This window comes from Diaphorina citri, unplaced genomic scaffold (assembly GCF_000475195.1).
Source record: "Diaphorina citri unplaced genomic scaffold, Diaci psyllid genome assembly version 1.1 scaffold117, whole genome shotgun sequence".
Lineage (NCBI taxonomy): Eukaryota > Metazoa > Arthropoda > Insecta > Hemiptera > Psyllidae > Diaphorina > Diaphorina citri.
The window spans coordinates 74,206-91,093 of NW_007377554.1; the positions used below are offsets into that span (position 1 = coordinate 74,206).

General features: G+C 36.3%; 2 protein-coding genes and 1 long non-coding RNA gene across 4 annotated transcripts; all 3 read left to right on the top strand.

Moving 5' to 3' along the window:
- The first annotated feature begins 8 nt into the window (after positions 1-8).
- Positions 9-2,947, top strand: LOC103524730 (mediator of RNA polymerase II transcription subunit 30-like). 2 transcript variants are annotated; one of them, XM_026820035.1, is made up of 6 exons: positions 9-227; positions 811-869; positions 1,309-1,362; positions 1,555-1,764; positions 2,065-2,229; positions 2,799-2,947. In XM_026820035.1, exons 1-6 carry the CDS (start codon positions 128-130, stop codon positions 2,925-2,927), a joined length of 717 nt encoding a protein of 238 aa, XP_026675836.1. In that variant the 5' UTR covers positions 9-127; the 3' UTR covers positions 2,928-2,947. The 2 variants fall into 2 exon arrangements, with proteins under 2 accessions (XP_026675836.1, XP_026675837.1); XM_026820036.1 differs by lacking the exons at positions 811-869; positions 1,309-1,362 and adding an exon at positions 1,016-1,128 and having other exon boundaries at positions 10-227.
- Positions 2,948-4,173: 1,226 nt separating this feature from the next.
- Positions 4,174-5,034, top strand: LOC113465495. Its single transcript, XR_003390193.1, has 2 exons — positions 4,174-4,592; positions 4,774-5,034. It is a non-coding gene; the product is annotated as an uncharacterized LOC113465495 (long non-coding RNA).
- Positions 5,035-8,832: 3,798 nt separating this feature from the next.
- On the top strand, positions 8,833-15,380 carry LOC103524733 (lysophosphatidylcholine acyltransferase 1). The gene is made up of 7 exons (XM_026820050.1): positions 8,833-8,841; positions 9,098-9,183; positions 11,776-11,866; positions 12,190-12,344; positions 12,912-13,049; positions 14,671-14,796; positions 15,172-15,380. The coding sequence occupies exons 1-7, from the start codon at positions 8,833-8,835 to the stop codon at positions 15,377-15,379; spliced, it is 813 nt and encodes a 270-aa protein (XP_026675851.1). The 3' UTR covers position 15,380.
- The last annotated feature ends 1,508 nt before the right edge of the window (positions 15,381-16,888 follow it).

Below are 16,888 nucleotides of genomic sequence, written 5' to 3' on the forward strand. Positions count from 1 at the left end.
TGAGAGTAAAACCATGGTCAACCTTTGCTCCACAAGGTTTTGGGTTTTAAAATCAATTATACAATGTGTGTTTTCCATTGAGATTCATTTGATAAATCTTATTATTTATTTAAGGTAAAAAAAAAAAATGTCTGGACCTCCCCATACTTTCCAATCAAGTTTTGCAAATGCTCAACAGAGATGTCAGTTCAATAGTCAACCAGGACTCATTAATCCCCAACAACCAGGTAATGAAAATATTACAATAGAATTTTGCTAGCATACTGAGTCTAAAGACAACTATTATTTTGCTGTTGTTAACATTTGTGTTGACCAATCTTCCTCCTCCAATCCAAGGAAAGTAGGAAAGGAACTATTATTTTGAAATGTCTAAAATATGGGTTCAAGACAGGTGGTTTGCAAACCACTGGGTGTCCCTGAGAAGATTTCAAGTGCCTTGGTAGTGTTGTCAAGACAACTATTATTTTGCTGTTGTTAACATTTGTGTTGACCAATCTTCCTCCTCCAATCCAAGGAAAGTAGGAAAGGAACTATTATTTTGAAATGTCTAAAATATGGGTTCAAGACAGGTGGTTTGCAAACCACTGGGTGTCTCTGAGAAGATTTCAAGTGCCTTGGTAGTGTTGTCAAGATGATAACCTGATATTCAGGAGGGTGTTTGGGTTTAATCCCAACCAAGGTATGGAATTTTACTCTTATTAATATTGTTTGATAATTTGACCACATTAATAACAGTAGCCCTAGGGGTAAAGTGAGTTGTCATATTTAAAGACTATTATCATTACAATTTAAGTATTGATCCTCTTTCAGGAATAGTGAACACATTTGGAGGATCCACAACTAGTGTAGGAGTGGGCATGCAAGGGCAAGTCTCACTAAGGTATGGAATTTTACTCTTATTAATATTGTTTGATAATTTGACCACATTAACAACAGTAGCCCTAGGGGTAAAGTGAGTTGTCATATTTAAAGACTATTATCATTACAATTTACTTAAGTATTGATCCTCTTTCAGGAATAGTGAACACATTTGGAGGATCCACAACTAGTGTAGGAGTGGGCATGCAAGGGCAAGTCTCACAGCCTGGTCAGATGCAACAAAACCAGCAACAGACTCAGCAAACCCAAGTGAGTGACAATACTGAAAATTTGAGATAATTGTGATTGTTAAATTGAAAAAGCTACCCTAAAAATTTAGATATACTGTATGTGTGTGCATATCATTTTATTTTTCTACCATTTTTACCACATACCTCCTATATGACATGAGAAGCACTGAAGTACTTATTTGTGAGTAAATTAAATCAAGTCTCACAGCCTGGTCAGATGCAACAAAACCAGCAACAGACTCAGCAAACCCAAGTGAGTGACAATACTGAAAATTTGAGATAATTGTGATTGTTAAATTGAAAAAGCTACTCTAAAAATTTAGATATACTGTATGTGTGTGTATATCATTTTATTTTTCTACCATTTTTACCACATACCTCCTATATGACATGAGAAGCACTGAAGTACTTATTTGTGAGTAAATTAAATTGACTTCTTGTTTAGATTGGAGTTCAGGCTACTGGGAATGTGAACCAAGGTGTAAGAACTGCAGCCACTGACAACACAAATCAACCTGGACCTCCACAAGGGCCACCACAGCCTGCCAAAACCACAGAGTTCAACACAGCCTCCCTGTGCAAGTTTGGCCAGGAAACTGTCATGGACATTGTGTCTCGGACCCAGGAGGTGTTCCAAATTCTGAAAACTATTCAGGTGAGTATAAAGACCTCAAGAAATAAACCTGTAGCCTATTTCACAAAAGTATGGGACTGCAAAAGTTCTAAGTGAAGATATTTGTACAAAAATATGTAACACAATATAATTCAAGTGATATAAGAGAACAGAAGAAATCTACCCTCCCTTATGTAGAGAGAGAATAACAATTTATTGATGAGCTGCCCAAAGTCTGGGTTGCCAGATGACAGACTACTTACAGCTACCTTTGATTAGCAGTTTGGTTCCCTCCAATATTTCCTTTGTACCCCCACTCATCATTTTATTTGCTTCTTGCAGCCACCAAACGGTACTGTGTCTGTCCTGAATGCAAGCAATGACAAGCGAGCCAAAACCCAAGAACAGTTGAAAACTATCAAGCTCTTGTTCAAGAGACTCCGACTTATCTATGAGAAGTGCAATGAATGTTGTCAGGTACAGGGGATGGAGTATACACACATAGAGGTAAGTGAACAAAACCAGTGTTGGGGTGTGGTTATGTACTAGGATATGATAGGCTAGGCTTCTAGGGCTACTTTTTTTGTTAGTTTCTTTGGCATCAAAGTGATAACCTATATAAGCTTGTGTCATTTCTTGAATGCAACTCCCTGATAACATGGAGACTTACTGTAGGGTTAGCCAACCCTCCGCAAGATATCCATGGACAACACCTAACTAAAAAGCTTCTAAAGATCGCCCAGATATTTGAGCTTAGTTAGGAACCAGCTTAAACTCCATACACAAAATGCCCACTCTGAGGCTTGGGTGTTGGGGCAATTTGCCCCAGGGGATGGGTTAAGCTTATACGAATCTATATAAGCTTGTGGGGTAGGTTACCACTTCAATGCCAAACTGTAGGAACAATAAATTGCCCTAGAAACCAAGCCTATCTTGTCCAAGTACATAAGCATAACCTTAGATGAAGCATATTTATTTTCTTAAATAATATTTGTGTTATATTTATTTTCTTCTTCTTTTGACACCTACATAGATTTCTAAAGATTCTGACTAATATGATTTGCCATTTTCCACAGGGACTGATCCCCATCAAAGAAGACTGGGACATGAAATCAGATGAGAAGAAAACTTCTGAGCAATATAGAGTGGCTTGTGATGAAAGCAAAGAGATCATGGAGGTAGGTTTCAGGCTGTACACTTTCTGAAAATTTTAGAAGTCATTTGTAACAAGATCTGTGGCTTATTGGGTTGGTAGACACATTTAGTAAAGAGCTTGAAATTTTAACTTTTTTTTATTATTTACTAGTTTGCTTCTTGCTTCACCATTAACTTGCCTCTGTCATGAAAAAACCCATCAGTTCTATCACAAATTGTACTTTCCTGTGGTTTTACAGAACCATACTGGGACGGTCTGACGTTCACGTTCTTAAAAATCCAAGTAGCTCAAGTACTTAATCCTGAAGATTCGAAAATTCTGATATTTACAAAAAGAGAAAGCTAGGGATGGGTAAATATTCTCTGAGTCGATTCAAAGAGTCGAATATTTCAAAAGAATCGTGAATCGCGATTCTTAAATTCAAAGAGTTCTTTCTGTGGTTTTACAGAACCATACTGGGACGGTCTGACGTTCACGTTCTTAAAAATTTAAGTAGCTCAAGTACCTAATCCTGAAGAGTTTTGGTTTTTGGTTTTTTGGCCGGGGCTTACCACTATTTTTTACGACGGCAAATACCTCGAGTCCACGACGGCAAGGAATAAAAGAACGTTTGGCAACATTGCATTTATCCGTTAGCGCCATTTTTTAAAAGAAGTGATTTTTTTCAATCGGTTTACGGTTTTTGGTGCCAGCCTAGTTAGCTTAGTTGGTAGTGCGTCTGCCTTGTAAGCGCTAGGCCGCGGGTTCGATTCCCGCCTGGGGCGAATTTTATCGGTGGGAAGTTGAGAACCATAGTAAGATCTAAACGTATGGCTTTCATTATTCTAATACATTTTCCCTGTCCAGACAAATTCAACACGACATTCAAAAAGATTTTTCCAGTGGAACAACAACACATTTTCATAAGATATTTCAAATTCTTTTGTGCATTTTCTTGAAAGTTTTCCCTGTTTTCACACCACTCATACATTCATTTATTTAATTGAAAACGGCTTATTTTGTTGATACATATAAATAGTGAGTACAGCAATATTGAGTTGATAACTCTAAAAATATCTAGGTATTTGAGATCGTTAAAAAAAGCTTGTTTATTGGTATTCATTCGTAGAGCTTCATTAAAAACAGCTATATCTACAAAACTGATCTAGAAATAATTTTCCCTAAAAAAAGTTGATATTTTTAATGAATTCATTAATCATGTTACTTATTATTTTTTCACTTGATCCTTCAAGCTTATAGTAGAATAATAGGAACTATCACTTTTACTCATTCCACTTGGCAAACTCTACAGCTTGTTTATTGGTATTCATTCGTAGAGCTTCATTAAAAACAGCTATATCTACAAAACCGATCTAGAAATAATTTTCCCTAAAAAAAGTTGATATTTTTAATGAATTCATTAATCATGTTAGGTACTTATTATTTTTTCACTTGATCCTTCAAGCTTATAGTAGAATAATAGGAACTATCACTTTTACTCATTCCACTTGGCAAACTCTACTGTAGAGAAGAGAACTATAAATAAATAAAAATAAAAAAATAGGAAAAAATAAAATGAAAATCTACAGCCAAGAGAACCAACAGTTTTTGTCATCGCAGTAACAAACATTTTTGTACAAAAATTTATCATGGGTCGAGATTTGAACTCGCGACCTCCAAGCTACAGGCCTGGTCAAATCACACGTGTACTGTCGTGATAACATCCTCGTCACAGGTGAAAATAGGAAAAAATAAAATGAAAATCTACAGCCAAGAGAACCAACAGTTTTTGTCATCGCAGTAACTAACATTTTTGTACAAAAATTTATCACGGGTCGAGATTTGAACTCGCGACCTCCAAGCTACAGGCCTGGTCAAATCACACGTGTACTGTCGTGATAACATCCTCGTCACAGGTGACGTCATGTGTCCATATCTCTACTATAGTGGAGGATCGGCGCATGCGCTATGCACTCTTCTTATCCAGAGGTGTAATAGGTGTGCCATTGTTGTTGGGATTCATCAGTTCTGGGTGACTTCTCAAGTATCGCTCGAAATCATCTGCAATTTAAACAGGTGGACTATTCGTCAAATCGGTATAGGTACATACATAGGTTCATATCTGCCTTGGTGGTGTAGTCATGTAGTGGTCAAGCCGCTCGCCTCGTAAACAGGAGGGCGTGGGTTCAATCCCAGCCGAGGTATGTATTCAAGTTGTAACTTTGTACCTATGTATATTATTTCTCAATTGAACAAAGGACTAATTCTCACTAGTTTCCATTTAACGTTTCAGTTGGGATTGAATCCTCTTCTTTCCTGCTAAGCTATCCAGTCAACCTACTTGTGGCCAATCCTGTTCTGACTTCGCACGGTCAATTATTTCCTGTATGGTTTTCTGTCTCGAGTTGGGATCATCTCTCCACACATACACCGGTTGAGTATAGTTGATCAGCTCTGAAATGATGAAATTGGTGTTCGTTAGTTTAACAATCATGAGATTGTTTCATATAGAGATTTACTTGGACCTTTGAGATCTAAAATTAACGAAAGGGTTATCCTCAATTGATCCCCCCTCTCTCCCTAAAAGATTCTTTTCTTTTTTCTAATGTTGAAACCCCAAACACTGTTGCCACATTAATGCAGAAATTTTAGATTTATTACTTATTTATTTACTCTTTTTCCATGACAAAGCACGGGCACTTCAGTTAGTCAAATACAAAAGCTCATACTTCCAAGCCAGGGATTGAGGCCACTTTCCCGCCGCACTATAATGGATGGAAAATCGGTCACATAGACAATACCAGCGTCCAGGAACGTTGAGTGTGGGGCAATCACCAATATGGGCGCTTCCTGACGAGACGCTTGGACTCCTATGCTTGTAATCTGCATACCCCCCGCCCTATAGGCGGCGCGGCCCAACTTGCAAATCCACAGCTTTACGATTCTACGAGTACAGAGCGCAAACAAAACAAAAAATTATAAATAAAGCCTGACAAAACAAAGCGTTTGGCAACACAAATAAAACAAGATATTGTAAAGGAAAGTCAACTACATTACAAAACAAAATATCACATCTAAAGATGATTTCCTAAAAGCAATAGACAAAGAGGAGCTGAAGAGTGCACATAAGGAAAAGATTGAGGCTTCAGAACATTCAGAAGTATGGAAGAAGGAAGAAATTCGGTTTGCGGTGAAAGAGAAAAGAGAGAGGGAAAAAAAAGAGAAGGCACATACATATGTAAGTAATAGAAATCACTAAAAGCAAAGAAAAACTATGAAACCGAAAGAAAAGAATTGAGCCAATATTTAGAAATGGATATGAACATCACATCTACCAATGGAGACTACTTAATAAAAAATAACGCAACAAAAAGCAAACTTTTGGCAAGATACTCAAAAACAAAAGGAAATTTTAATATAGATAAGCATATGTTGGTGATAAGCAAAAGTACTCTTACAACAATATCTACAGATTTTATTATTATTATTTTAATATCACAAATTTCGACCGCATGTCAGAGTAAAGACTTAACATACGCTTGACAAAGGGTAGGCTAGCCGTCTCTCCCCGAGCCACCACAGACGGTGCTCCTATACAGATGACCGGCAAAGCGTCGGAAAATGAAGAGTGAGGAGCGACAGAAATGACGGGCGCTTCTTTGCAAGACGCTTGGCGCCCTTTTATTTTAACCCAATGAAATCCCATCACCGCAAAAACGCAACGCATCAGAATGCGACACGCATGCTTCACTATTCTGTAAACACAAAGACATGCGAGCTATTTAAATAAAAAAGGCCAATTTATAATACTCGTAGCGTCTCATACACATTTGTTACACAAAGTTTAAACAGGTTGAAAAATGCCTACAATGTTCGCATAATTGATGAATTTGGTTGACAAACTTGAACCTAACTTGGCCTAATAAGCTACATGAAAAACACCCTTGGGGTCAGTGGCATGGGGCGTTTACCCTTTGCTCTCAATTTGTTTTTATCAATAGTGAAAATGATTACTGTTATTACATATTTGGTTGAAAAACTTGAACCTAACTTGGCCTAATAAGCTACATGAAAAACACCCTTGGGTCAGTGGCATGGGGCGTTTACCCTTTGCTCTCAATTTGTTTTTATCAATAGTGAAAATGATTACTGTTATTACATGACACGAAAGAACAATGAACTCCACCCATTATTGGAGGCAATAAAAACAAACATGAAACTTGGAGACTTACTTGCGCCATCCTGTGATTGGGATTTTTCTTAGTTCTTCATCTGACAGACCTACCAGTCCCAAGCATGCCAAACACCAAGCTATGACCAGTAGTGTGGCTATCAGCACAAGACGGACTGGTAGAATCACCACTGTGAATATCCCAGTCTGAAACATAAAGAAGAAGAAATTAGACAACTAACAATAGGAAGTAACAAAGAGATAACAAAGGAGCACTTGGGTGTATACCTACCTAGTACCTATTCATACGACTGTAATTAAAAATGCATTAGAGAAGCAGTGCTAAAGAAACTGTATTTCGTGTTGTGCACATTGCATAGGCAGAAAAATGATGGGCATTCATAAAATATCTGATATAATAGATGACAGTTATCTGTATCCGTACATTGTAGGTGGGTACCAAGTAAAGCTGCTCTCGTCAAATGACTGAAGTTCAGCAAAGTCGAGTAGAAATTGTTGACGTTCTATCTCCCTAGCTGATATGTGTTATTAGCCCCGTAAAGGACTAAAATCTCGAGTGAAAGCAACTATGTGCAATTTGCTCGGAATTTCCCTTTTTAGTTTTCAAAGCTATTTTGTGATTTGACCTTGAACTCCGAGAGAGAGAGAGCTTTTACAGTTTTGTTTTTCAAGCAAGTTTATTCTCTTCATATAAATTCTTGTTTTCCCTTTCTCTCTCTCTCTCTCTCTCTCTCTCCCTCCCTCCCTCCCTCCTCATTAATAAGTTTTGTTTACTAAGCTTTATTGCCACCCTTTGTATTACAACACACTAGAAAAGTTAATTATGTGTAAAACTAGTACCGAATCAGCAGATCATTCCACACTACGGTACGGCCCTGATTCAAGTACTTATGTACGTCAAACTTAAAGTACGAAACAATAATATGTATAGAGAGATGTAGGTGCCTACCTACCTACTTGTCGACAGAAATATTTATACATCAACACGATAGCAATCAATAGTCTATAGCCCCTTTCTCCCTTTTCTTCGTACTAATCTCGCTGTTTCCTTTCGCTTTCTCTCCCTCTTATCTCCCTCCTCGTGGTGGAAGATTAATGTGAGAGGTGTCATAATTTTAGACGGATAAAAATTCAACACATGAACAAGATTACACCACCAAATCAGGTTACCTGTTTCCTTTCGCTTTCTCTCCCTCTTATCTCCCTCCTTGTGGTGGAAGATTAATGTGAGAGGTGTCATAATTTTAGACGGATAAAAATTCAACACATGAACAAGATTACACCACCAAATCAGGTTAAATATAGAGGTTCCCAACAATCTGAGACAAAGGTGATATTATCCAGAATGAAATTAGCATTTTGAATCGAGAGCCAAATGGGACTAAAAAATATGTTAGATAAAAACGTACATTCATAGGGATTTGTGAGTTGCAACCCTGTTATCTCAGATTTAAATTTTATTAATTTTTATTTTCAAATTCTCAAATTACAGCAGTACTGAGACTTTCTAGGAATTGAATATGATGGATGGTCAAACCGTATATGTGGTTGTATACCTAATAACTTTCTTAAAGCTGTGAACAGTGTATTCCAATCATGAAGCACTGTTATCTGCATAGTACTTACAAAATGTAGAGCACAAAACTGGTGAGCAAGTATTATTTACTGCATTATTAGATACTAATTTGGATCAAATTGAGCGTTCATAACTATGGGAACTAACATGAATAATATTGTTCATCGGAAACATCCGCGAAAAAAGAATTACCTATAATATCCAATAATGGTAAAAGTATATCGTTACTACTTATCTTCAATCAATTTTCCATGAATGTTTATACTGTAATAAGGTAGAAAAACTAAAAAGCAAATAACGGAAAATTGGGGAAGACTCAACTGATTTGAGCTAGAGAAAATAAAATGAAATTGACCAGAAATAGGTAAAAGGAGAATAATAAGGTGATAAATAATCAGATGCCCATAATAATAGTAACAAAAGATATGTAGATAATATTGTGGAGATATGAATAGATGACCCTACTTCATAGTACATATTAGAATGTTTGGCATGCTTGGGACTGGTAGGTCTGTCAGATGAAGAACTAAGAAAAATCCCAATCACAGGATGGCGCAAGTAAGTCTCCAAGTTTCATGTTTGTTTTTATTGCCTCCAATAATGGGTGGAGTTCATTGTTCTTTCGTGTCATGTAATAACAGTAATCATTTTCACTATTGATAAAAACAAATTGAGAGCAAAGGGTAAACGCCCCATGCCACTGACCCAAGGGTGTTTCATATTAGAATTTTATTGGGACCACATAGAGTGGCATACTGACATATACATAGACCACAGTTAGCGGAGGTACCTCACCAGTAGAATTGACAAAACTGAACTCGAACCATTTCCTTTTAACCTTCTGTTTCAAAGTAGAACAAGGAAAGTATTGCACGCATAGGTAGGTACAATACACATGTCTACTTGTATGCGAAAATTTCTAGGTGTACACCTCATGTCTGCGCTTTATTTGAAGCAAGAGGTAAAGTGGAAAACAACAGAGTGCCGATACAACAACTATCTAAATAATAGATACCCAGGTACTGAAAAATCAAATCATGCTTATACATATGTATATGTACATAATTACACTGCCCTAAACATAGATACCCAGGTACTGAAAAATCAAATCATGCTTATACATATGTATATGTACATAATTACACTGCCCTAAAAACACGTAAAAAGCTGGACTTCACACACGAAGAAATAATAACCTTGGACACGAAGTTATCCTAATGAATACCAATGTCACATCAAAGTTCAGCAAAATTTTAGAACACACAAAATATGATGAGCCAGAGACAAAACTGATTCATAGACCACACGTCCAAGTTCACTAGATTAGGAGATTCGAAACAATACATTTGAGTAGTAAATCTAAATGACCAAAAAAAGTATACGTTGCCAAAATATCTCATCACAATATGTTATATGTATTTGATGGTGGAATAATAGGTTGTCAAATAATAAAAGATCATGATAGCTATAAATAATAAAATTTGATAGCCTGCTAGCCACTGAATTGATGGTGGAATAATAGGTTGTCAAATAATAAAAGATCATGATAGCTATAAATAATAAAATTTGATAGCCTGCTAGCCACTGAAGGCCGAAAAGATAAATATTTTTAAACGCTACAATAAGTCCATATAATATATTTCTTATACTTGCCAAAATACTACTCCATAATGGGACGGTGATGCTTTAGATTTGTAGATAACTAATCCAATAAGACTAATATCAATAATTTTACTTCCATGAAAATTCTTGAGAAGTCAGGAAGTTTTATTATTTTGTGGACTAGTTGTCCTTCCTACATAATATCATAGGTACCTAATACCTATTCGCTGATATTCAATTTAACATCAGGCATAGGTATAGGTACCCCCTAATTAGGATTTTATTCGCAAGTTTTAATGTTCAACTTAACAACCCGGATGTAGTATTGTTACGGACAGAAAATGAGTGTCCTAATTCTAACATTCATGTCGAATGAACATGACTTAATGCATCGATATCAGATATCGAAGCTGGTAGGTATATTAGATAAGTTTCTTGGCAAGGTTGGCAGATCCATGGCCCAGCACAATTTTATTACTGATAAGTGATTAACTTTGTTGCTTGAGTAGTCACTACTTAACATACTCGGTTTTCAAACGCGAGGTCTATATTCTGTAGGTATCAGTACATTTGTGTCTCATCATTCTCATCAAACTGTAAAAAACATTTAGAGCATCTTTAATTTCTTTACCTACTTACTAAAACCATCGCAGTTTTTATATCAGGTTACATTGCTTGAGTAGTCACTACTTAACATACTCGGTTTTCAAACGCGAGGTCTGTATTCTGTAGGTATCAGTACATTTGTGTCTCATCAAACTGTAAAAAACATTTAGAGCATCTTTAATTTCTTTACCTACTTACTAAAACCATCGCAGTTTTTATATCAGGTTACATAACAGCACTGAAATTCTAATATATCGTAGTTTAATTTTGATTACTGATGGTATGAACATCACATAATTATCGTTATGTTGATGGACATTTGTACCAATTTTGTTAGTTAACAAGCGAAGTACTTGATTACTGATGGTATGAACATCACATAATTATCGTTATGTTGATGGACATTTGTACCAATTTTGTTAGTTAACAAGCGAAGTACATGTACCAATTATGCATATTAGGATTAGTGATTTTGTTTGGATCAAATTAGTACCTGTACTTAGTGTACGTACTTACCTAACATGTACTTACATAGGTATGTGCATAATCATTCTGATGAGCTCTTTGTTGCCAAAATCTAACTTGTCATGATGGAAAGTTAATTTTATTATGTTCGCCTAGGGAACTCGCTTCGTGAGAGTATAGCAGTTGAGGCGCTCAACGGAGGGACTCGGTTCGAATCCTAACCGAGATGTGTTTTTTTTTTTTTTTCTTCATCCTTCAGAAGGTCAATTGGATAAGGCAGAGTTTTGTCACGTGATGGATTTGACTTTATCTTTGCCACCATCGTACACAGTTCCTATATTCAGTGATATTGACAACACATGTACTGGATTCATCTCGTATAGTAAGTCACATCTGAATACTTAAAATATGTTGTCCGTGGTAGTGTTGTTCATTCACACAACACATAGTATATAAATAAAAAAAAAAAAAAAAACCGGTGTATGTGTGGAGAGATGATCCCAACTCGAGACAGAAAACCATACAGGAAATAATTGACCGTGCGAAGTCAGAACAGGATTGGCCACAAGTAGGTTGACTGGATAGCTTAGCAGGAAAGAAGAGGATTCAATCCCAACTGAAACGTTAAATGGAAACTAGTGAGAATTAGTCCTTTGTTCAATTGAGAAATAATATACATAGGTACAAAGTTACAACTTGAATACATACTTAAATTCAATTCGGCTTCAGATAATACAATATTATTTACCTACTTAAGAAAAACTTACCACTAGGGAATAAGAGGACTCGATATCAATTGAACTGTGAATACGAAATGGTAATTTCCATCGCCCGACCAGAACTCTCCTCCAGAACCTTTTCGTATATGTAATTCCTTGTGGGTTTTCACAGGTACTGATTTTCCCCGAAGGTACGTGCACTAATCGGTCCTGCTTGATCACATTCAAACCAGGGGCGTTTTACCCGGGGGTGCCAGTTCAGCCTGTACTACTCCGCTATCCGAACAAACTTGATACTGTCACCTGGACTTGGGATGGCCCTGGAGCGTAAGTTATTCGGCTAGACTCTGGAGTGTACACCTCTTTTTAGAACAAGGTTTCAAAGATTATTTTCTACATACATGCATACATAATTTTTCAAGTATCTGACTACCACTAAGTAGATACTTGACAGAAATACTCACCACCAGTATGTAGATTGTGTCCATTATAAATAATATATTAGGTATTATAAAGGGAGCACTTATCTTTATAGAAAAACCTCCATATTTCCAGACACTCCTTCTTACTCCTTGAAGTCCTTGACTCCAAATTGTCACAAGATTTAAACTTAAACATTCTTAAATAAAACACTGATAAAAAAATAATAATTATAATAACAATAATAGCTTCTTACGAAATTAATGTAATCAATAATAAACAAAGTTACACAAATGTTTAAACGTATTTAAAATTAAATTAATTAGGTAGCTTATTACGTAATAACTGTCAACGCAGGGAAATCATTAAAAAATGTAGTATTGGTTTTCTGACGGCGACGGTCAACGAAGAATTTTTTTCTATCTATCTTCCCATTTATTAATAACTTATGATCATCTTTTGTAATTCTTCCAGTTGGAAGCTACTGTGGCTCACTCTCACTCAACCCCACAGCAACTGTGAGATAGAATTCCTACCCGTCTACACACCCAGCGAGGAGGAGAAGAATGATCCTAAACTGTATGCGAGTAATGTGCGAGCCGTTATGGCCAGGTAAAACTTTTCAAGTCCTATTTCAGCAGGACCAGATGAACCTTAGGATGCTACCACCTAGGTAGGTAGGTCGAATTTGTCTTGGCGGGGCGGAGCGCTACAGCGCCAATTAATACTTTAGATCCTAAAAGGTGAATCCCCATGACATTTTTTTTTCTTCTTTTTCTGCATGAATCCCAGGGTTGAGGGGAGAGTTTTTCTTTCTTTCTTTTTAATCTACAGTAAACACAGAAAAAGAAATTTGATAAAATTGAATGATGAGCCATTATGCCTAATCTACCCTATAATAAACATTCTGACACTATCATTTTTTGCCCTTCTTTTCAGAGCTCTCGGGGTGCCCACCTCCGATTACTCCTACGAAGATTGTCAGCTAGTAACAAGGGCCAGACAATCTTCTTTTTCTGCATGAATCCCAGGGTTGAGGGGAGAGTTTTTCTTTCTTTCTTTTTAATCTACAGTAAACACAGAAAAAGAAATTTGATAAAATTGAATGATGAGTTATTACTCTTAGAGTAGGCCTTTTGTACTATAATTTGAATCACTATTTTGTATAGATTTTAGTTTTAGATTTTTAACTATTTTGTTTCTCTTAGAGTAGGCCTTTTGTACTATAATTTGAATCACTATTTTGTATAGATTTTAGTTTTAGATTTTTAACTATTTTGTTTGTATCTATCTAATTCGCTGCTTGTTGCATCTGATTATTCAGTAAATAGCAGTAAGATGTAACCTATCATACTCCTTATCTTATATTTATTGTTTTAATGTGTACTGTTATTACTCTTAGAGTAGGCCTTTGTACTATAATTTGAATCACTATTTTGTATAGATTTTAGTTTTAGATTTTTAACTATTTTGTTTTAGATTTTCTTAAATTATTTTCAATAAATGTTGTGGTAAACTTCACACATTTCTTTCTTCTTTACTGCTGTTGTTTGATTTCCAAGCTGTGGACCCAGCTAGTGAGCTGAGACCCATTCCACAAAGGATTTCCCCACTCACAAATCCGCTTATATTGTTGGAACACAAAATAGGCAAATGGTAAGAAGTTTTGTGTATGTGAGGGGTGATAAGTTCTTAGGGTCACTGTAATCAGTAATCCATTCCTCCATACTCTCCATAGTTCTCTGCAACCCTTCACTCTTTTTAATTTTGAGAGAAGAGTTGCAAAGAAGTAGGTATGTAGAGTAAGAAGGAATGGTACGTGGTACCTGTTTGGTGGGCTGGAAACTTTCACTGAACTCTGGACATTTTAAGATCGCCTCATTGTAAGCATTGTGTTGATTTCCCAGATGATTCGTCGTAAACTGTCGATAATTTCTTTGAGGTGACGATTTTTCAGAATAACTTGCTAGAATGGAAAGAAAGTAAAGAAACACGGGTCAAATCACAAGAGCAATTCAACAGTAGAAAGTACAATTTGTGATAGAACTGATGGGTTTTTTCATGACAGAGGCAAGTTAATGGTGAAGCAAGAAGCAAACTAGTAAATAATAAAAAAAAGTTACATGACAATCAGAAGATTACAATGATAGTTTATTGACCATGATGATTTTACTTTTCAGTTGACAATCTAACATGGCTGATAGTGATGATAATTTTTTGCCCTTCTTTTCAGAGCTCTCGGGGTGCCCACCTCCGATTACTCCTACGAAGATTGTCAGCTAGTAACAAGGGCCAGACAACTCAATCTGCCCACAAGTTCCCTACTCATGCAAACTCAACGTCTGAGGAGTAGACTAGGGTAAGTGGTCAGGGTTGGATGCCCAGCGGATTTTTCAGAATTTTTTCGGTCCTGCAAAAAATTTCTGGATCCACTTGGGTCCGTTACAAGAACTTTCATCACTACACACAGCTTTTGCCAATGTAGAGACTAGAAAGTATTTTGATTTCAGCGTCAGACAAGACTGCTCGAATCAAGTTAGAGGAGAGATGGTATCGGGTACTCTAATAGATTTAGTCAGAAGACTAGCTAGAGTAGGTACCTAGTCAATTAGTCATGTGCAAACTTTACCATCATAATACTTTCAACATGGGCTATAAATGTTGTTTCAAATCCACCTTTATCATTATTATAGACAGCACATTACTTTCACATTTTCCTCTCCTTTTTCCACAGGCTCGAGAGGAAGCATGTAGAGGAGAAGTTAGTGGAAGAGAATAAGCATCTCCTTACCTGCCCAGATAGCGCTAATACTACATTGGAGGACTTTGCCACCTATCTAGGCATACCTAGCACTGATCATACGTTACAGGAGCTGTTTAATATTCATGTCAAGGTATTGAAAAAAAGCCCAAGGTTTAGAATACTTTCTGTCCGGCCGTGACAGAAATTTGTATTTTTTTTTTTTTTTTTTTTTTTTCTATTTTTTGTTTTTCTTTTTTTTTCAAAATACAGTTTCTTTCGCACTGCTTCTCTAATGCATTTTTAATTACAGTCGTATGAATAGGTACTAGGTAGGTATACATCCAAGTGCTCCTTTGTTATCTCTTTGTTACTTTCTACTTTGTTATAATTTCTTCTTCTTTATATTTCAGACTGGGATATTCACAGTGGTGATTCTACCAGTCCGTCTTGTGCTGATAGCCACACTACTGGTCATAGCTTGGTGTTTGGCATCCTTCATATGTAACCTTCGCCTTCGCCACTACTCTGGTGTGAAGTGTTTGCTGAACATTTCTATTTAATCATAATGAGACGCTTGACTTGGCTATAACTTATACTTATTTCAATATTTATTTACTTATTGGTTATGACGACCAGTGAAGTGGGGGATTCTGAGTGAGTTACTTTCTCGGATAGGTATGATGAATAACCGAGAAGAGAAGAAGTGTGAGACAAGAAAAGAAGCCAGTAAAAACTCGAAGATATGTATGTATGTATACTATACATTGTATGGCCTAGTAGATTTAAGTAAGAGAGAAATGTGTGGGCATGGAGGATTGAAGGAATATCCAGAAGAAGTGTGAGACAAGAAAAGAAGCCAGTAAAAACTCGAAGATATGTATGTATGTATGTATACTATACATTGTATGGCCTAGTAGATTTAAGTAAGAGAGAAATGTGTGGGCATGGAGGATTGAAGGAATATCCGAATTTATGGTTAATCCTAATTCTACGAAAAATGGCATTAGATAATATTCTATACTTTCAGTTCAATCTTACTTTAAGAACTAGGTACATAATACTTGTAACCATTGTTATAAAAATTTGATTTTTAAAACAAATAAATATTACCTTACATAATACTTGTATGCCAATCAATTTAACAAATTTCGGACAAATTGGTGGTAATCTAAGATGCCGCAGATTGATTGAGGAAGTCTTATATCTATACATTAATTTTCTACGTAATCTACGCAGAGGTACATAGCAGTTCGTAGGTAGGTACGAGTATGTGTGTCTGTCGTTTGACCAACTACACCACTGTCAAGCTTTGCGGATGATGCGATCAACATTTTCCACTAGGATGTCTATGTAGTATGTGTGTGTGTGTCTGCATATCTATTGTGTGTGGCTAATTGTTGATGGGTGCTGAATGATGTTGCACTTAATATGACGGGGACAAGGTCCCCTCTCTACCCTGGCCTTGCCTTGATACATGGAACTGCTGGTAATGGACATTACTTAAAAAAAAAAAAAAAAAATATTGCCTACCAAACATAATTAGAAGTAATACGGTACTATGAAAGGCATAGGATACATAGATTACAATGTAGAACTAAGGACCAGAAATTTAAGTTGGGGTGAAAGATGGAGGGAAAGTTCTATACTAAAATGGAATGTGTGGAGGAAAGGGGGTTAAAAGCATGACATGGAAAGTATGAACTCTATA